This window comes from Cydia amplana, chromosome 4 (assembly GCF_948474715.1).
Source record: "Cydia amplana chromosome 4, ilCydAmpl1.1, whole genome shotgun sequence".
NCBI lineage: Eukaryota > Metazoa > Arthropoda > Insecta > Lepidoptera > Tortricidae > Cydia > Cydia amplana.
The window spans coordinates 18,096,734-18,119,681 of record NC_086072.1 but is presented as its reverse complement, the minus strand read 5'-3'; the positions used below and the strand labels follow the sequence as shown (position 1 = coordinate 18,119,681).

Genomic DNA, 22,948 nt, shown 5'->3' with positions numbered 1-22,948 from the left:
GCCCAGCAGTGGGACACCAGAATAGGCTAGTAAATAATAATATTTACATTTGTATAAAAAACAGTAAAAAGCATGTGTGTCTGTGTATGTATATAGGCCACCCAGTTACCATGAAAGCACATACTGGTATCCACATGAGTTCTAAATATAAGCTGCAAATTGACCACTCGCTTGGGGCGTCAGCTGTTGTCTCTGAAGTGCTAACTCGGGTCTAGACTGGGAACGGAATGGGGCACGGAATTCTTGTGCTCTTTAATACTTCGGGTATTAGGGTTCTGTAGCTTTAAGAACACTTTTAAACTTAAAACATGATGTAAACTGTAAGCAATACCCATGAGAAGCTGTAAAACACTAATACATCTGACAAATTGCTAAGACATATAGTTATTAAGCTATGCATCTCACAAATTATGACGAAGCAAGAAAGGTTTTTTATGTTTAAAGATGGGCTATTGACGGGCTATCAGTATAGGTAAACAGTAACAAACATTATACGAAAAATAAAATAGAAACACATGGCGTCGGATGATTTAAAATCCACAGGACCAGGATCCTTCCATCCTCCTTTGTCCCAGTTTAAGGACAAAGACGTAACGACATCAGACAAATCTAACTAGATTGATATTTATCGGTAGTCCTTTTGCAAAGACGAGTCATGAAACGAGTCAGGTCATCTAGTGAAACCTCGTATTGTAGTGATTGTAAAATTGTACTATAAAGAATTGACAGTGGCGAATACATGGTAAATTCCGATACCTACGTCAAATACCTACTAGACCAATTGAATCCTATTATGTACTATGACTGCTATAAGAAACTACGGAAATCATTGTCATTGGCAAATAATTGATAAGAGCCTTCCTCCTATTACCAAGATGTTAAATACTCAAATCGCACTTCTTCGTAATACTCGTAGTTTTCAATCAGCATCAACCCACCCATTATTTTTCAATAATACATTCTCTTTAGATTAATATCTTACAATTATTAAGACTATTTCATCTTGTTTACTCTAAGAAATGACCCACATCAGAAAATCCCACGCGTTGCTATTCCCCGAATGTTGCATATGTAAAATTTAAGTACGAAATTGGCAATGGAGCCAAATCGCAAATCAACAATATCCGAGCAAAACATTCTGTGAACCGGGTTAGCCAGCACTTAAGAATAGAGTCATAAAGAGGAAAGTTTTCTAAATAAAGTTCCTGCGAATCGTGGTGGAAACTTTACTAATACCATAAAGAACACCGACTTCAATGATTCTGGTTTTTATCCTGTGTAAGTTCCGTTCGCAACTGTTAGGTGGTTGTTTTTGATTGGAGTTTTTCCGCACACGGTTTGGAATGCAATTTTTCAAATTGGATTTTTCTTTAGAATAGGTATGGTCGGTAAAAGTTTATTTACCTCTCAGTTACAAATATTAAAAAAAATTAAAGGTTTATTCAGTAATCTTGCTTACAACTAATTACATATTTATATTCTTCTGCCAAACCACAGAGTGGTTTGTTGGCAGACGAGGCTCCTTTATGTTTATGCAAGCTAGGTAGTTGATATGTAACTTAAACTTAGGTATCTACTTAACCCTTTAACGCATGCGCAGCCCTATATGGCAACTATCAAAGTTAATTTTTAAACAAATACTTTTTATTTATGACATGAAGTAAGGGGTTAACTCTATATTCTTAGCGTACAGTAAAAAAAAATTAGTTTGTATTATATTTCTTGTTAAAGACTGTAGGTACCTATAGAACAGGTACCGAATCAACTGATTAGGTATCTATTATAAAAAGTGGAGGTTTTTAATTTGTCTGTATATCTATATTTTATTCCGTTCCCCAAAAACTTCAAATCGAGAAATACTGTTGCATTTAAAATCAGTTTTTGATGTTTATGAAATGTAGTTTTGCTCAATTCCGTGTAAATTTAATTTTGTAGATATTGTCCGGTTTCATTTAACGTTAATATTTACCGTTTTTTGTCAGCTACAATTACAATGCATACAACGGAATTCAAAGCGATGTTTGTATACGATAAACGGCTGCTGTTTTAACTGTGTACAATATTGTGAAATGAATCTATTGTTGTACTGCGTATTATGGTGTAAATTGTAGTATGCGGTCACGGACATGATTAACATGCTACATCTGGAAGCCAACAGTCAGAGTTGTTAGATTTTGTAACGGAAGTCCACGGGTCAGATGAGTCAAACCTATTTTGAACCTTTTTTTGAGACTCAGGGAAATTAAACACTTTAAAAGGGTCTACGGAATCATGAGTTCTTCTAATTTGTCTCTTCACCATTGAGAATAATGAAATCATGACCGTTTTTCAATGACTTTCCTCAGATTGTTGCTATTTTGATAGAATACTCTTTATTGGCACACCTCAGTAAAAAGATACAAAAGAAAAGAACAGTTGATTAAATGTAGAGGCAGACAACAGGCGGTCTTATCGCTGAAGAGCGATCTCTTCCAGACAACCTTTGGGTAGCGGAAACAGAGAAATAATCGAAAAGATAGGTGTTGCTATTTTCTGTTTGGAGAAGGAAGTAATTAATGGTAATTTACTGTTGAAATGATCTAATTGTCCACCTTATTATGTGTTACCTTCAAATTTGTGTCATCATCATCACTCACTCACTGATTTAAACTTTCACGATGTTCACACATTATTATTGAATTTAATGGGACTTAATCGCGTTTAGCTTCAAAATTACCTCCGACGTTTCGAGGTCGGCCTTGTCCCCGTGGTCTCGAGGGAAGACTGATTAGTTGACTACAACATTTTCTAGCTGCGCGAGTTTGGCGAACTACCCGTACGGACTTGGTCTTGTTTATCAACTTGAACGTAATTCTGCCGTGCTAACAACATACGCAGTAATCGCAGTTGAAAAGTCATGCAATTGTTTATCTTGTTCTCTTTGAATAAGTTCTTTATTTAAACGATGATTTTCATGCAAGTACTGCACATACTATTAGCAGGGCAGAATTTTAAAGCTTAATTACACGCTATTAAGTGCCGTTCAAGTAAATAATAATATAATCTAAAGATAAATACACCAGAGAATTTGGGGCAGGTACCGCCGTGGCCGGGTGGTCTAGTGGTCAGGACGTTAGCCGCGTAACCTGAAGACGCGGGTTCGATTCCCGCCCCGGCCACCGGTGGACATTGTCACTTTTTCTTTAGTGTATGATATCTATTTCAGTCAGATTTCAGTTTATAATATAATCTGACGTAAAAATTCATTGGAACAAAACACCAGCATAAATAAAACCCCCTCTAACAGCGTAATTTTAACAAACCCTCGAAACTAGCAAACGCCGACTTTCCCCAACCGCCAAGTATCTCAAAACAACCTCCGTCCACTTTAATCTAAACAACGATGAGAACTTTCAACGTTTCTTTTGAGTCTGTGCTGCTATTTGTTTTCCATCAGTAAACTCAAATATTTGGGCCCTTTGCGGTATTAGAAATAGTCTGTAATTGGAGGATTAAAGTAAAGTTTTGAGTTGTTGAGTTGTTCTCTTGAAGATGATTGATGGGCATATTGCCATAATTTAGGGAAATTAATATTACCTACTTGTACATTTGCGGTGCAAAATTAGGTGTATAACAAACAACTTTCCTTTAACATACCTATTTCTCTTTCTTGGTTGTATTGGCTAGATTTCCACTACCTAGACGTCAAAGAGATCGCTCTTTGGCAACAATAATGCAGGTTTTGTATTGTAATCTGCATTCTTATAAATACTACATGAACGGATTATATCGCGTATAATAAATTTAAGCTCTTTGTTTCATTACTCTTGTATGTAGGTAGTTTGCACAATCGCAATGTAATTGACAGAGGTGAATATTATATTTTCTTCAGTTTCCCGTAGACCACGAACGCTGTAATTATGATTTATAATTTATAATCCATTTACAATCCATATACACCGTAGACCGGTAGACTACGTCGGAAATAGATGCCTCAACCTCACTGTCCAAGGCCCTAGATCACGCGGCCGCGGTAGGCCTAAGAAGCGCTGGCTGAACGTAGTGATGACGGACATGAAAGAGAACAATCTCACACCTGAGGATGCCGAAGACCGGGACCGGGACCAAAGTAGAGAAGACTGAGCAGGAAAGCGGACCCTGGCGCTAGGCCGGGAAAACGCTATTAGGTTGAAGAAGAATTTATAATCCATTTACGTAGTTTTATTTCATGGCATGAATAACTATCGCGGTAACCGAAGACAATATTCTGCATTCTAAGTTTGTATTTTATGTTTGTTGTATTTTATGTATGTTTGTATAAATAATTTATAACACTAGGTTTTGCAAGCGCCGGTCATAGTAAAACCCGGACTGTTCACTCAAAAGTTTCTCAGAAGTCTTATCCAAGTCGTTAGGAAGGTCGTTCCATATCGTCGAGCAAATTTGCGAACGGCCTTGATTCTAAAGTATTGCGACATATGTGTCTGGGGTGGGTCGTAGGGGGTATCATATATAGCTTTTAGTCCAGTGATAAATGCTTGACCACACACAGCTGTAGACCATTTTCGTAAGTTGATTTTGATTTTAAAAAGTCGAGTTTACTAACATCTTTACAACGTTCCAATATTCTATTTAAAAGACCTTATTGACTTATTGTCAGCATCTTAAAGGAGTGTAAAAAATATTTTGGAATGATTACAACTCTAGAGGTCCATGGGGTCGCCGCGCATAAGTTGTTCGCAGAAATCGCGAAGCGTCTGGTTGACGTAAGTAACTGGTGAACGAAGAGCTGGCGGCTTCCTCGCACAACGTATCAGCATTACGATACAACGAAGAAATGTCGCCAGCATCCTTGGCACAATGCCTCAAGGGCCTAATTTAGATTTAAGCTAGTTATTAGTTTAGTTTATCTCTGTATATATATTTTATGTACTCGTACATAAATATGTCATGGTTTTGAAAGGTTACATTTATCAACAGTATCCCGCAGTAATAAATTTTGTCAACGTATGTTTGGGCGCTCTATGCTTACTTATTTCTATATGCCTGTACTTAATCGAGGTATTAAACGCACGGCAGTGTAACCCCATTTTCACAACCTGCCTCCACGGCTGGAATCCTTATCTAGCATTAACAAGATACCAGATCATAAATCCTTTTGTAATAAAAGTAAATCTAAATCTGGCGTAAAGGATGCGCGTTACACCGTACCGTACCGTGCCACCTCGTGGTGTACTTACCCAAGTGTAAGTGGTGTAAGAGACATAACCACACAACGCAACCCAAAATGAATTGCTTGGCACTGAGTTGCCACCATAAAGGGTGACTCACGTTAGACCGGGCCGTGTCCGGGCCGGAGTTTCCGGAGCATCGTTTTCTATGGAAATCATCACGTGATCCCCAGTCATTTGTCATAGAAAAAAAAGCGCCGGAAGCTCCGGCCCGGACACGGCCCAGAGGGCCTACCGCGAACCACGTTCGACGTGTTACCTCCCTGTCACACTTACGTACGAATTTACAAGTGCGGCGGAGAGGCAACACGTCTAACGTGGTTCGCGGTAGGCCCTCTGCTGACCCAGTCTCATGTGAGTAAGAGTACCTACATATTACCACAAGTACATACATATACCATAAGTACCTACATATTATACAGGGTGTTTGGTCCATCGTTTGCCAAATTAAAATGACGGATAAGTGGGGTAGTTTTCTATCTTTTCTCGCCCTTGGTGCTTTCCATAGAAAACAAAGCACCGGAAGCTCCGGCCTGGCCTCGGCCCGGTCTTGCGTGAGTCCATCCTTAACTGGTAAGCGGAGACATCTATATGTCAAAATCGCGTGTATTTATATTGAAAAGAAAATCTGCAAAGTATTATAAACAAGTTTTTAACGTAACCGGCTCGTACTCGGTACGGTGTAACAGCCGTCATCCCTAATACGTTACTAGGTAATCCGAGAGGTTAATGAAAGTTTAAATTATGTTTGTGGAGCGTTTAAACGCCGGCTTTGTTTGCTTACGATCTCAAAATATTAAGGCTTTTATTGTTTGTACAAGGAATTAGTGTTTACAATGACAATAATTTTGTAAAGGGTTTATTTAGTGAATTGTCCTCAATCCTCGTGCCGAAATTCGAAAGTGGGGTATAATTTATACTAACTTATAATTTAAATGTACAGTCAGCTGCAGAGAAAAGTGAACCCCCATGCATAGAAATTTGTATGCAGAGATGCTAAGCGAATCTGTACGTAGATTTGAAGTTGTTGTTATAAAAAACTGTTTATATTTTAAATAAGACGAAGTATAGGTAGTCCGACGATAAAGAGTAGATAATAATTGAGGCCGCCAATGAGCGTAATCAGGCAGTGTAGCCGCCGTGCAGGTGAGGAGCTCGACGACTCAAATAAAAAGCTTCAATTCTTAGTGAACTGATATAATTTTCCAAAGTACTGGTTTACAAGGGTTCTTGCCAAAACGGTTAAATGTAGAAGTGGTGTAGTTATTGTATGAAGGCTGATGAGAGAGTGATTTGCAATATTTGATCAGTACAAAAGGTGATTTAAATTTAGGTGCCTCTAATTGGCCGCGATACAAAGTATGTGGAGCGCTCCTATTGGTGCTTAAGAAAAAGCTTCCGAATACTAGCCGAGCCCGACGGCCGCGTTTAGCTACTGCATTAGGAATATAGGTATTGAGATTTTATACAAATATAAAGGTTGCCTTCGCAACAGGCAGCATTATGTTGTGTATACTGCATTCATGTAATAGTTGCAAACAGCAAACTATTATATTATATGTACATGCTCGTAATACATGTTAGCTGTTTGCCACCATGTGAACGTAACCATATGTTTGTTTCGACTCAGGTAGTCTGGGGTGTTGCCAGTAGCCACGACTGTCTTATCAGTGTCAAACTGACATATTTGCTAACTTCTGCGTAACTTACTTTCTATACATCTCGCTAGCTCGCACTAATGTCAGTAAGTACGAGCGAGATGCATAGAAAATAAGTTACGCTCACGGTAGTTATTATATCAGGTGGTATCAATAATATGATAATGCAACTACTTATCAAATCGCGTACTCTAATCACTAAAAAAAAAACAACGGGTTGCACTCAGGGAGTGCCGGCAGAAATGAAAACTCAATGACTAGTGCAAAATGCACTATGTATAATTGAGGTTAACGCCATCTAGCGTTATTTCGTTGCACTACTTGAAACACCTAAGCACATCACTGTTAGTACTCGAGTTATATTAATACCAGTTAGAGCGAAACTCACTAGATGGCATTTAAATCAATAAAGAAAAACTCAATGACATTACATGTAACAGTTTTTCGCGATCAGATTTCGTCTTACGGTCGTTTAACATTTTTTCCTCACCTCAAAAAGTGCACAGCGCCGCTAAAGAAGTTTTCACTTCAAAAACTAAATCACGTAATAATAAAATACTCGTCAGAACCGAAACACGAAAACAAGTTCATCCAACGAACAAGTCAAAGGTATTTATTAAAAAATAAAAGTCCATTCCGTGAAACGCAGTGGTGTTCACAAACATAACCTAACATTTTTACACCAGTTATTAAGGACCTCCGATTGCGAGTACCTAGCTATGAATTTAGTTGTCAAGTTATACTAGGATAGAGTTCAAAGTTGGGTGAGATTGTTGAACATGTGTCATATCATATAAATTGCTTACCGAGCTCGAAGGAATGAGAGCTCAAGACGCACCTATACGCCGCGTCGTTGACAATTTGCTCAATCCTTATGTCCCTGTCATAACCTAATGTCGGAACTATTGTTAGTGTTTAAACTTTGCTCATGCTCTGCTGTTGCCGTTGACAGTTATGACCCAAGTACGAACATGCTGCTATTGCTACTACGAGCAATGTGTAGTCACTCACTGCTCTGTAAGCCAGCTGTCCATTCGACTGCCATCAGAAACACCTGACAGCAACCTCGGCCAGCGGCAAGCATTCAGCTGCTCTCTGCCCGCCAAATTGTATAGTTATATTTTTAGATAGGGCTGCTGTAGTAAACAAAATCTGGACTATAATAATCGGCTGGATACGGCTCAAGCTACACTGGCATCGAGACCTCGACGAGAATATGTCCGAACGCTGCCGGGGTGGGCCGAACGGGCCAGAGACAAAAACTGGGAACAATGGGTGGGTCGGCCGGCCTATTTTCACACCCTGACAGGTAAGTATCTGTCAGTGACGTCACTTCGTCGTCTCGCTGTTGAGAGGCTATTGAAATCGAGGGATAAACAAGTGTACATACCTATAGTTTGACAATCATCGGATTGACGATAGGGGTTGTAATGTCTCTGATATTTGCATTTATATTACGAGTAACCTGGTATAAAGTCATTGTGAGTTGTGACTATGGAGAATGAACTATTTTTTTTGTTTAAACATGTTATTTATATGGACGCAGTGTTGTGGTGCTATCGAGCTGATGATATGACAGGGAGGCCATAATATTAGCAATAGTGTAAAAAACTAAACGCAACTTCATCGAGTCGATGTCGTTAAAATTGTATCTTTCCTTTAACTGCACTAGTTTCTACACAAACTTATAAATAAACAAGCGATCATATTATTCTATTTAAGTATAATCTAGTCGTGTGGGTCCTTGGAGGATACAACTAAACGGAGTAGCCATTACAGGCTTTCCCCTCTGTCGAAAATAGGCGGCCAACGGTCATACACAATGTATGGACTGACGTTTATCTGACATCGCTATTTTTACGTTACGCATACATTTGACGTTCCCCTCCCCCGCAAAAATCGGCAGACTGTTTTGTACAGAAAATTACAGACATGGCGTCTCCGTTTGATTATATCCTCCAAGTGTGGGTCAGTTTAGTTTACCAACTTTACCGTAATCTCCGTCAAACTTTGTCTCTCTACCCACTCATTTGGTTTGTTATTAACCTATATTTAGCTCCAAGCTTCAATATATTACGATCCAAACAATTGATAATACATAAACCTTATTGTAAAGACATAAAGTCCACTGCTGATCAGTCGAGAGTTGTTGTAGTAACACGGCCGGTGAACTCGTTAAACAAGTGTTATCGGATCGCATTTCGGCGATAAGTCGTATCTGCTTGCTTACACTGAGTACATCTTAATTAATATGCTTCTTATAAATCACAGTCCAAAAGTGATTGGTTTGAAAATTGGCAAATTTGTCGCCTGATATTGACAATTTAGATTTACAGTACATTGCTGGTCCAACAAGTAAACATTGATGCTATGTAGTATGTAGGTACCGTCGTTACTAAAGGATGACTCACGTTAGACCGGGCCGTGTCCAGGCCGGAGCTTCCGGCGTTTCCTTTTCTATGGAAAGCATCACGTGATCACCTCACCTGTCATCTGTCATAGAGAAGTAAGCGCCAGAAGCTCTGGCCCGGACACGGGCCGGTCTACGTGAGTCATCCTTTATCAGCTCAGACATATACAGTAAATTGGCAGTGTCTACGGCATCAAATATCGAGGCTTCTAGAAATTTCCTTGAATTTAAATTACCGAAGTACTTATGTGCATGTTGATTTATTGTTTGTGTGTTTTGTAAATTTATTTGTGTTGTCTAGTTTTTGTAATATGGATACGCTGTCCGAAATAAACGCATTTTATTTATTATTTTTTTTATTTTTTTTTTACTTATACATATTGGGGCGCTAAATCGTAGGGTAGGTCTTTTTGTACACTGAACTAAAAGAAAATGGCAAAGCGGTCGGCGGTCGGCATTTGATTCAAGTTTTAATGTTTACATTAACAATTAAAGGGGGTTAGAAGAACATGAACCCATTCCAATTGTCCATTAAAAGTCAAATTGAGCCCCTTTACTTAAGACCCCTTATTACATTTTAACTGTCCCAAGTAACACTTAACTTTCCGGAAACTAACCCTTAACAATAAAAAAGGGTCATGGTATGGTCAATCGGTCACAGTGGGCCCATAAAAAATAGAATAATCCTTCCTTTGTCATAATATTGAATACCGCGAAGAAATTAGCCCGGTATTAAACCACCCCTCTGGATATGCTAATGTTATTCACCAGCTACAACGGACATAATCCTACAATAACAGTAATAACACTTTTACCCCTCACTGCTCGCCCTTTATCTCACATTAGAAGTCGAGAAATAAACTACTTTTTGCACTCGTCGACTTTAATGTTTGAATTAAAGACCTACTAGCGACCCGCCCGGCTTCGCACGGGTTAACAAATTATAGGTACCTACCTTCCTCTTGAATCACTCTATCTATTAAAAACCGCATCAAAATCCGTTGCGTAGTTTTAAAGATCTAAGCATACATAGGGACAGACAGACAGCGGGAACCGACTTTGTTTTATACTATGTAGTGAAGCACACCTGCTGCATGTGCGTAGGCGTGCACGTCGCGTGTGCTACAATGTTGAAGCCGTCACGCAAGCGGTGTGTCGTCTCTCATAAAGATCTGTATATTACAACGCGCACGTTATACGAACATGCAGTCGGCGTGCACAGGCCTTCGTAAGATATTACACCCCTCTTTTTGCGTCAGCTAGAGTTGGGTTTGATTTGAAGTTAAGTTACAGAAAAACTGGTGGCAGTATCTTACCACAGGGAGTTCGGAATGCGGGGCTGCACTCTTTCATTTCCATCGACGTTCTGTCTCGGGCTGCGCCGACAAATTTCGTTATTGCCGGTCGGTATTCTTCGAGATTTGTTCATTTTCTCGTTATACCCTGCTTCATAGCTCGTTAGATTGCAATGTAATGACCCGTCAGCTTTTTTCTGTCAGAAAGGTCTTGGCCCCTATTCGACATGTACAACTGTCAGATTTCGCGTCCACTTCAATTCAACAGTTGAATGAATCGCATGTTCGTCAAGTGCGGATAATATCATTTGGTACAACTAATAATGCAACAAATATCAACTTTGTTTTATTACTACTTTAAGGTTTATAAAACCTGCGAGAAATTCAAAGGTGTATGTGAAGTCCCCAATCCGCATTGGGCTAGCGTGGGGACTATAGCCCGAGCCCTCTCGCACATGAGAGGAGGCCTGTGCCCAGCAGTGGGACGTATCTATATACGTCCCACTGCTGGGCACAGGCCTATGTTCAAATTATTATTATTATTAAGGTTTATAATGGTTTGGTCTGGTTGTCACCTAACTGTGGATTGCTAATGTCAAATTTTGACACAGTCACCGCATCGTCAGCGTATTTTGAGCAGCGGTGTGGTCGCACCTTTAATTTTCGATTGCCTGCGAACATTAAATGATTTCCCAACATCTAAATTTCAAGTGATTTTGTTAGCATTAATACAGGTTTAACATGATTTCAACTTGTTTCACCAGAAATAGTCACTTAAGCTGCAAGTTGCGTGGGCGGGATTTAACTGCTTAGTTTGTGGTTTCGTTTAACTCAAGACAGTTTAGAGTTGACGTGGGAGTTAAATTTTAAGTTACGAGTCACTGGAAAGCATTTGGAAATCTCTATTATCATTTTAATTTTGCAATTACTTGTGACCCTGCCTGTGAAGCCGATGGTCTTGGGTTCGAAACCCGGTAAGGGCATTTATTTGTGTGATGAACACAAGTATTTGTTCCTGAGTCATGGATGTTGTCTATGTATGTATACGTATATACATATTTATCTATAAAAGTATATATGTATATCGTCTATCACCCATATTTAGCACCCATAGCTTTGCTTAGGTTAGGGCAAGGTTGATCTGTGTAAGACGTCCCCTAATATTTATTAAAAAAAATAGCTTTTTTTTTAATATAAGAACTCCGAAAAAAAAATCTTATGGTCATATTCTCTCTGTTCGTAACATAGGCACATTGTTGATGTTGAATTATTCTATGGAAGAATGAAAGCGGTTGTTTAAACAAAGGCGCACGTGGCACTCTCAGCAATAGGTTAATTAGGTATAATTAGTCATAGACTAACACAATAACCTATACCCTACCTATAAGTACGTTAATAATACCACGAGTATAATGGCAGTTCACTCACGATGCACGATGTTCATGCTCGATGTCCCACACTGCGTGGGTACTATGACACAATTACAACCTTCATTCGAAATACAAAATGTTCCATCTTCCTCTTACACAAAATATAGTACACATGTATGAAAGAGATGCAATGATACTATATGCGGCGTAAACTTTGATGCCTTCGAAACAGAGTGTACTTAATGTAGGCGTAATGAAAAAATACCTGTAGTAGTAAAATCAAGGTGAATGATCAGTTTAATAACTTGCCGCCAACACAAAATCACTTCTTAATAGATGCCACATGTCAGTTCGAGCTTGAACAAAGTAGTTTATGATTGGAGTTGAATTTTAGCGTACTAACTTCGCGCAGTCTGCTGGCGTTTGTTCGTTTTTTGAATTTGGAACTTTTAGTGACTCTGTCGCAGGATGATAGTAAACGAAGACACATTTTATTGTAGGATAAAGTACGAAACTTAGGGCTCATTTAGACGGCGCGCTAACTGCGATTTTAGTTTCATTGCGGACCATTGAGATTAAACAATTACGCGGCGGACCGATCAAATAACGCAATGTAATGAAACTCCCATGCGAGTTCTCGCGCCGTCTAAATGAGAACTACGCTTTAAAGTAGGTACCTAAGTTAAAGCTAAGTAAAAGTAAGTCGGTTAATAGTTATCATTTCCACAAAAAAGTCTGTCCGCCTTAACTCGTAGTAAAAAAGTTCTTAACCCCACAGTAACAGCCAAAAAGCGCGACCATCTAAGATATAAGGCATCTAAATTTTGGAAATCTTTATATATATTATATTACTTGTAAGAACACCTAAACCTAATACATATACATAAATTCCACAACAATTGCTCTGATTCCCAGTATACAGGTAACAACGCCGTAAACACCACTACCCATTATACTAGGCAAGGGTATAAATAGGTATGATATCGAGTTCCTTTGTACGCTTATCTAGGGTCCAAAAGGTCCAGCGGACAAACATATTATTATCAGACACAATGGCAATTCACGTCTCGTGCCACTCAGTGCCGGTGATCTCACGACTGTTAGGCTAGGGTTACATATATCCTATAGTCTAGAATACTCACTAACCATAATTTGCTCGCCAATGGCATATATATATATGTTAGTTCATGTTTGTTCAGTAGGAACCTATAATCTTTAGGAACCGATCCTAACTTAAAAAATATATATTTCCACTACATTAGGAACGTGATTTCGTATCTTACAGATCCTTAAATTACGGGTAAATTCTTAGTGCCAGTTGCAGCATCCGCACTTGACAGACTGATCAACGTCACCCGGCGCCGCGGCGGTTTACTATAAAACTTTCCATACAATAAAATTTGGCGAACTCTTTAACGATGACAAACAGCTTGGTGCAACCGATCCTTGAAAAAACAAACATTATTTTGACGCTCGCGCTCTGTTCTCGTACGTAGTGAAATTGATCAAATATTGCAGCCAAATTGCGATTTGGTGCTGTTTACATCAAATCACTCATTATTGAAGTCTAAGTATACTTGGTCAACCAGATCTTGACAGTAGAAAAAGCCGGCAAATTTGAAAAATGTAGGCGCGAAGGGATATCGTCCCATAGAAAATTTGAATTTCGCGCCTTTTTTTACTGACAAGATTTGGTTGACCAGCTATATCTAATATATCTCCCATAATTGCCATAAATCTAGTTTCACCAAAGATGTGGACCATTACTCTTTCTTTGAGATCAGAAAACAATTACGGTACGCTCCATAAACCTTTGATTCTTCTTGAGATAGGGTTAACTTGACACTTTAATGTAGACCTAATTATGATTTTTGCTGTGTCTCTGTGTGTGTTTGTTTATTTTGTGTAACTTTTTAACGCTACAACTGTGTTAAACATGTTAAGATAAGGATGACTCACGTTAGACCGGACCATGTCCGGAGCTTACTTTTCTATGACAGGTGACCGGTGGTCACGTGATGCTTTCCATAGAAAACGAAGCTCCGGCCCGGACACGGCCCGGTCTAACGTGAGTCATCCTTTAAGTATTCATATGCGGCACTAAATGAATTCGTAACTATTCATTAGAATATTAGATAAATAGGTGTTTAGGTCTAATTCTGGTACGACTAACATCAGACATCAATGAATACGGCTCATTTTAAATGGAAACTGAATTGACCCGTTTTATTGACGGTGTATATAGACAAACTAGTACTTATCAATAATGTAAAATAATTTATCCACATATGCATACCTACTCAAATATTTAGTGCTAAAAATGCGTAATGCGTATGCGCTACTCGTAAATAGGTACCTTAGGTATTTTATTTGTTTAGAAAGGCAGACGGCTGCGTGCTTGTGACTAAATTACGCAGGCATACCACACATATTAATTATACACAACTGCATGTATGTATGTGATACAGGGGCCTAGCCAAGATGACAATATCGTACAACAAACGCCGAGAAAAAATGTAGGTATGACAGATGTTACGAATTAAACGTTAGGCTTTGACTTATACAATGGATATTTTCATTTATAAGCTGGTGAAGTAGATCTTGTCAGTAGAAAAAGGCGGCAAATTGGAAAAATGTAGGTGGGAAGGGCGTCCCATAGAAAATTTGAATTTCGCGCCTTTTTTTACTGCCAAGATCTGCTTGACCAGCTATACTTCACTTAATTTTTTTTGTACCATTGTATATTATTCGTTACTTTAAAAGTTATTTTCGGTTTTGTATTTTTATGCATACTTAGTGTATTATTATTTATGCACCAAACACAATTTAAAGGTTCCGTTACACAGGCGCGTTTTCCGGGCGGGGCGTGAGCGGGGCGCGCCGCTTTTACATATAATACGCTCACGCCCCGCCCAGAAAACGCGCCTGTGGGACGGAACCTTAAGAGTTATTTTCGATTTTTTTATCTTTATGCATAGTGTACCACTGTATATGCACCAATCACAATTTAAGACGGATAGGTATATGTTTCAAATTACTGTTGAAACGAGCCGACGGCGATCGATTCACAATTACGTTGCAGTTTCAAACAACTAACCTAGACACTTTAATAGGCGTTATACCAAACGCTAAATTCGCAATCTCGTGTACAGTTTACGAATAATTAGAACCATTAGTGGCGTATAAACGTTCCTGGCGTATAATCGGTTTTTCCGCCGCGTTCGTGAATCTGCAAATTACGTGAACTATGTATGGTTTCAAATGTTCCATTCATTCAACTTTGTACCATTCGTTCGAGGGCCTTCCACGATCGTCGCTAAGTTGCTAACTTTAGGCGGCGGTTAATGAATGTAACTTTCTACGGCTAATGAGAATGAGATTTAAGTAATTAGACAAATGCAGTTAAACGATTAGAACGCCGAATGCTCTGATTACGTTTATAAACTATCGTCATATCAAGAAAAACTGTAAAGGGTAAATTAGTACCTATATCTAGGCTGGACGTAGGTACTAACCAACTGAACTGAGCTACTATTAACTAGATTAAGTGCAAGCATTAACCGGTTTTGTGTGTATTTATGTGTTTTGTTCCTACTTATATTTTTTGCGAAGCCACAATATTTTTTTGTGTTGCCTAAGATTCTTATGGCTAGTGGTAGGGGTATAAAAAAGCTTAAATCGGGCTTTATTATAAAAAAAAATCCAAATCCAAACATCCATTTCAACGGACAACCCCATTTAAAAGATCATAAAAATCAGATTACAAGCCGTACCATTCAGGTACTCGTATTCATTGTTATAAATGTAATTTGATCTTCGTATTGTTGGAAACGGGCAGGAATGTTCGGGCCATAAATCATACATGCAAACAAAACATCACTTCTGTCTGGAAAAAGGTCCGGTAGCGTTACATTGGCAAACTTTTTATGGGGGTAAGTTAATTATGAAGAGATAACTGCCTGCGTCAGTTTGAGAGTGACAACATTTTGAACCGAGAGTGATAACCGCGAAAATCGAAGTTCGCAAATTGCGGACATCTTTCTCTGTCACTCTAATTACGCCTTCATTGGAGTAAAAGAAAAAATCCCCGCAATATCAACAATAAAAGTGACAAGAATCGGGCGGGGCGTGAGCGTTTTATATGTAAAAGCGGCGCGCCCCGCTCACGCCCCGCCCGGAAAACGCGCCTGTGTGACGGAACCTTTAAGATGATTCTCGTCACTTTTATTGTTGGTATCAAATTAAAGCGAATGGTTCCCAGCCAAGGCCCTAGGACAGGACTAGGTCTTCGCCTGAAGAATATAAATTAGGATTGCTTGCTAATGTACGTATTTGAAGAGCTGACTGTGACTGCCGATTCTTTTTGACTGAGTCTTGCATGCAGCATTTCTTGCCATCTGGAAATTGCATAAGTGGATATTATAAATGGTATTGTGACTGCTGTTACCATGTTGGAAACTGGAGACTCGAGCAGAGACTAAAGGTTCCGTCACACAGGCGCGTTTTCCAGCGGCGCGTGAGCGGGGCGCCCCGCTCACGCCCCGCCCGGAAAACGCGCCTGTGTGGCGAAGCCTTAAGAAACACTTGTTTTGCCAATATGTGTAAATAGGTACCTATAACTATGACTATGAGCTGTAATTCGTTGTTAAATAAACATTTTATTAACTGTTGAGATCTTGATGTTTTCAAACCTGATGTTGCTAGGACTTTGTCAAAGTTTTAAACAACATTCTCAGTCTCATTTCAAGTGACATGGTTCTAAGTTTGCTGAACAATATCTTGGGTTATCATAATTAGGTCCTGTGACGTCTGTGACCTTATAGGTAGGTAAGTACTAACTTTATTTAGGTATCTACAGTCAACATCAGAGAAATTGACCTGTGCTTCTCTAGACAGCGTTGCACATTTTTTTTCTGGCGGTTCCTTATATGAACCTACCTTCATTTATAGGTAGGTTAGGAATACCGTAGGTATCGTTGCTTTAAATCTCAGGTAGATAGATAATATAATCTGTCAACAGTGCATGTCCGATAAGATAGGCTTAGGTCCGAATCCAAACCACGTGTGACCCTTATTTTAGTGCACGAAACCCATTGCGGCGAGTTCAAGGCGACTGGGCGCAGCGCACGCCGCGCCGGGCAGCTTTCTCCCATCGTGGGCGACCCTTCGGCTAACTGTTTACACTGCCAGCTATCGCACAGACGATACCAACGGGAACCAAGCATAACCATTACCTTTGTTTACATATATTATACCCACTCAAGGTTTGTGCAGCGAATGCGCCGTTAATAATCCAAGTTACGACTATCGTGATCGCGGCACATCGGTTGCTAACTGTCCACGTTGTTGACATTGAATGTTACGCAAGTGCATCAATGTCGCCTGGACTAATTCAATACCGGTCCCGTCTGCCAACAAAAAGCCGGCCGAATGCCGCATTTAAGACGTTCCCCCTTACCTCTGTCGCTCGAACGTATCCTACGAGGGCTACACAAGACAGCCATAGGTATATCCTCAAATGCATCACAACAAATGTGACCCGGGGAGGTCGCACGGCAGTATCAGAACACCACACAACAATCACACGACACAGAACAATTAGCTGTTATGTTAATACACCAGCACCATACACTCGGGCACTAAGGGACGCGGAGCGACGTACGTTCGCCGTCGGCGCTCGTAGTAAACTGAGCGCCGCTTGGAGCTCGCTTCATGTCGGTTGATGCGTGCGCGGCCATTTTGCTCGCGACTAAATTCACGCGGAGGGGTCGCGGTCGTCGCCCGATGGTCGATGGAGTTCTATTTCGCGTCACGCACTCGGATTTATTACGTTCGGCTCGTTCTCAAAAACAACAGAAACTCTTATTGTAGTTCGGTTGATCGGTGCCAAGCAAACTGCAGTCCTCCGAGAAATTCTCGCTGCGGCTAGGGCACCGGAAGTATAAATCTGGCTTTAATAAGGCGCCAGACGCCGGTGGAAGCTTTAACAGCTGACTGTCTCGTGAAAGTGAATGCACGCCCTTTGACGCGATTGCACAAAGGCCGCTTGGATATTTTTCTGATCTAATTTGATGCAAATCTTAAAAAACGTCGAGAAAATTTTGCCACGGTTTGCTCGAGGTTCTTTACCTTTGATAAGAAGTCCTTTAACTTGCACAAGGCTTCACCAGGGTAGCTTGACAAGTTAACATTTACTTAAGGCTTCGTCACACAGGCGCGTTTCCCGGCCAGGGCGTGAGCGTTTCATATGTAAAAGCGGCGCGCCCCGCTCACGCCCCGCCCGGAAAACGCGCCTGTGTGACGAAGCCTTTATACGTAAGAAAATTATCTGTCGTATCATTTACTTAATTGTTTGCATTTATAAGTTGGTAAGTTATGTCGCTGGTTCCAGACAACAATAGCTTGAGTTTAGAACTAGGGACGCTACCTAGATACCTACTTTAAACCGGCTTTGACTCGACAAAGATCATTGTTACCTATCATGCTAACTCAAGACTGGTAAACAGAAATCGGAGGTTAAAGTTGAGCTTAGCTTGTGTTGCCATTCAAGAACATTACAAATATTACAATCCTAGGTAAGTACTTAAAACTATTCAACCAGCCGGTTTTCTGTGCTAGGCTACCGGAACCTACTCTTGGACTTGCAACAAATAGCATGCGATTTTAAGGTTCCGTCACACAGGCGCGTTTTCCGGGCGGGGCGTGAGCGGGGCGCGCTGCTTTTACATATAAAACGCTCACGCCCCGCAGGACAACACGCCTGTGTGACGGAACCTTTAAGGGGCCCACTGATTACCAGTCCGCCGGACGATATCGGCCTGTCAGTTGTTCGGAGCTGTCAACTTTTTGTTCTAACTGACAGGCCGATATCGTCCGGCGGACTGTTAATCAGTGGGCCCCTTTAGATAGGTATGTATAGGTGAACCAGGATCTATTGAGGGTGCGCCATGTTGCGGAATTTCACTGGAACTAATTTTTTCATACTACACTGAATTGTCACCCTATACATGAGAATAACAGGCTATAGAAGGTAGAATAGGTTAAGTAGAATCAAAGAATTAAATCAATCGATCAAATTCCGCAAAGAATCTCATGCGACTGTCCGGGAAAGTGGTTGATTATATATATATGTATGTGTAATGCACAATGCTAAGAAAAATAATAATAAATAACTTTCTTTTCGTGTAATGCACATTCATCGATCACAAGTTAGATAACACCTAATGTAGGTGTAATGTAATGGATAATGTATCCATCCGTCGGGACTGACCACACAGGAACGGTTTCCTTTGAACTTGTTTAAATAAACAACGCTAACAATACGGATTAAACTCCACAAGTCAAATAATGGAGGCGTGTTATATTATAATTTACGTCTCGTTTATTTTAGTGTTCGTTGTCCGTTAATTTCATAACTTGAAGTCTAGTAAATTCTATGTACCTACAATTGTATGCCCAGTAACAAAATGGCAGAAAAATTCCTAAAAAAAATACGCTTATGACACTTTCAAACTTTGTTTAAAAGCTTAGACGGACTAAGTCTAAATACCTCTGGCTCGCGTCGAATAGTGGTCCCTATTCCCTATTACAAACTAGGTACATATTACAATTCAATTTTATAAGGAGTAACGCAGATAGCTGGCACTTAAAAAGTTTATAGACATTTTTTGGAAGCTAAACTTCCATATTCATCTGTTTAGAAAAATGTAGGTAACATTTACTTAGTACCTAACCTAATAAAATGCGGAACAAAACAAACACATTTCTCCAATAAATATTAAATTCTGCCAACAAAAGAGACGTGAAGGAACTCATCACTCATCAGGGACAAGTACTATGACAGGTAGATATTTCAATAATGTCTTAAGAACTACGAAAATTAACAGAAAACACATCTACACATACTACTTACAATAAGTCCTTGGCAAAGAAATCATTTTTGGTACAAGCTTATCGAGACATTTCTAAAAACCCCAAACAGAATTAAATAAGTAGGTTGCGTTGTTTTATCACAGAGTTCCTATGACCACCTCTTGTCTCGATCATCATATCAGCTCGATGGTATCATAATATTGCATTGTCATCCGACGTCCATACCTATGCATGCAAATTTTCTGCTTTATCGGAAACCGGGAAGTGGATCAAATTCAACTTGCAATATGTGACCCGTACAAACATACATATTAGGTACATTGCAAGTTAAATAAAAGCTCGTAAAAAGACTAAACCTCATTTGTCACCAGTCACGAGTCACGACACCCTCCCTCGTTCATCTACTACATACACGTACTTACTGTATTAAATGGACATATGTAGGTAATTGTTATCTTGTGACAAGGGTTGGATTCGTTAGCTGAAAGATCAATCTACAACTTTGTTCTAATCGACATTAATAGGTACCTAATCTATTAATTGTAATTAAGGGCTATGTTTCTTTCGATTGACCCTATCCATAGATTCCATAGTATATCTATTATAATATGCGAATGTACTACAAAAAGAAAGAGTTCTCTGTAATAAGCTACCTAAGCGATACCTAAGCTCAGTTCAAGATAAAGTTAAATAATCTCATTATTAATGTTAGGCATTTTAATTATACGCGCCTATAATCTCAATATATTAAACTAGTTATGATTACAATTATGTACTTATTATATTAATCATACTGGTCATTCTTTGGCAAGAGTACCTACCTAACGCGAGTCACGCGAGAATTTGAGTGTCCCTTTTATTCATGCAAGACAACTTTTTATATTATCTCTAGATTTGTACATCCAGCCGCAAAACTGCATGGCCACTTTATGTATGAATATTCATAAAGTGGTGTAGTATTTGTAAAGTGTCCTAAGGTTTTTATTTCCATTACGTCACCATTTTTCATAGACTTTGTATGGCGGTCGCGGAATGGAAAGATCGAAAAATGTATGGAAATTTTGGGACACTTTTTTTCTCCTATTAGGATAGAAAGAGATCGTGATTCTGAGTAGAAATAACATAAAAAATCCCAAATTTGAAAAAAAAAGTGTAGGGGACAACAAAAAAAAACGCCCATTTACCGGTCGCCGTGGTAAAACCTAGAATTTACCGAATAAATGTTGGTAATAAAGTCCAAAACTAAAGTTGCTTATTTACCATTTCGGGCTTTAACCGATACGCATCAGTAAATCCTACGTTTTACCGGTAAATTCTAGGTTTTACTGTGCTTCAGGCTTTTACAGTAACATATACATCAGCTGAAATATATGAAACAAAAAAATGATTTTTCATCATTTCGGAGCTTGTTCCATACCATCACACTAAAAGTTCTTCAGTATTGTGTGACTTAGTTACATAATATGTGGCTTTTCATCAGCAAAGGGTCCTTTACGTACCTACATGGAGCATAAGCACCCTTTAGGCATGGAACGCCACATATTACCTAGTTATCGCAGAGTATACAAATAACCTTCCTTCGGCAGTCGTGTAAAAAACATTCTCATGACACAATTATTTTTCGTCAGTAGGTACCAACTCCCAACGGCGCCATGCATGCACACGATCCGAATAGAAATCAATTATCCGCCCCACCGATTCAATTAGTTTTACAAGTCACTTCCTAATCTAATCTTCCTACGGCCCCTTGTTTGCTGTCTAGACTAATCTCGTAAAATTTTGTAAACGTAAGAAAAAATAAGCTAGGGTCCTTTCGGTCAAATTTAATCCCATTACGATTGGGCCTACTCTAGAATACAAAATATGACGTAGGCGCGTCCAAACGCCTACCCCTACCCTTTTATAAAGGATGTTTTTTTTTAAAGGTACTTATACAAATTCAAAATTAAATAAAAATAATTTTTATTATAATGGTATTGGTTTTATTTAAAAGATATTCTTATGCCATTAGTTCTTAAAAATTATTTCGGGCATATGGGCGCCACGGCTGGCTCGAATGAAGCGTAATCGGGAAGTCCAATTTTCGACCACTTCTTCGAGCAACCGGGGCCGTATATTGGCAATAACGCGGCGATGTTGGCTTCCAAGTGGTCCAACGTTATCTGCGTAGACCTGTGATTTCACATATCCCCAAAGAAAGTAATCCATAGGTGTGAGAGGTCCATTACGGGAAACTAGGCGCTCATCGAATATTTCCCGCAATAAATTGATGGTGATTATGATTTTCAAAATAAATTTGCACAATTTGCAACTTCCTAAATAATAAATATCTACTTACGAGTAAGTATATGTAAATAGTTCGTGGCAATTGTAACGTATATATTTCACACTGCAGCAGAGACTGCTGAGCTTGTACATGTTGGTAATTACAATCAGGTACATATATTTTTTTATATATTTATTGGATCACCAACAATTGTTTACATATTTTACACTACCTATGTAAAATATAACTAGAAACGTTTTCACTATTTTCGCTAAGTGTAACAGTTACTTAAAGGTAAACACCACATTGCATTGGATAAAATAATAAAATTGCATTTACGTAACATACCGTAAAACTATAGCTGGTCAACCAAATCTTGTCAGTAAAAAAAGGCGCGAAATTCAAATTTTCTATGGGACGATATCCCTTCGCGCCTACATTTTTCAAATTTGCCGCCTTTTTCTACTGGCAAGATCTGGTTGACCAAGTATAATTATATTATGGAATAAAGAGCGCCATCTGTCTTCTCTATTGTACGATTTAAAAAAATGGTATATTAAACGCCATCTTGTGGCTACCAGAATGACTAGTGAGGCACATCATAGCGCGACCAACTAATTGATGGGTAAAGAATTTTCAGCACGGTTCGTCGAAGTTGCGCTACTACTCAATAGATGGCGCTATAATCAAAATAATAAACGTGCAGGGATTCGGCGAATATTTGTGATGGGCTCTTTCATTTCCCTTGGCTAGCGAGAGACGCCATAACGCCACACCCTTACATCAAAATGAAATTTGAAATAACTTACTAATAATAAAACCACAATAGCAGATTAACAATTATGTAATTGCGTTATCCTTCCATAG

The 22,948-nt window shown here is 39.2% G+C and overlaps 1 protein-coding gene, 1 long non-coding RNA gene and 1 other non-coding gene across 4 annotated transcripts in view; 2 read left to right on the top strand and 1 right to left on the bottom strand.

Moving 5' to 3' along the window:
• LOC134647345 (syndecan) overlaps nt 1-17,643 on the bottom strand; it is a 518,229-nt gene extending 500,586 nt beyond the window's left edge. Inside the window, exon 1 of one of the 2 annotated variants that reach the window (XM_063501680.1) lies at nt 17,402-17,643. In XM_063501680.1, coding sequence (XP_063357750.1) covers nt 17,402-17,467 — 66 coding nt within the window. In that variant the 5' untranslated portion in view covers nt 17,468-17,643. The remainder of the gene's footprint in view (nt 1-17,401) is intronic. The other variant, XM_063501679.1, reaches the window with a different exon arrangement.
• LOC134647354 (uncharacterized) overlaps nt 1-22,948 on the top strand; it is a 444,045-nt gene that overhangs the window by 211,378 nt on the left and 209,719 nt on the right. Inside the window, exon 2 of the long non-coding RNA XR_010096823.1 lies at nt 10,964-11,071. This is a non-coding gene — a long non-coding RNA (uncharacterized LOC134647354). The remainder of the gene's footprint in view (nt 1-10,963; nt 11,072-22,948) is intronic.
• Nucleotides 3,087-3,158, top strand: Trnat-cgu (transfer RNA threonine (anticodon CGU)). Its single transcript has one exon. It is a non-coding gene; the product is annotated as a tRNA-Thr (tRNA).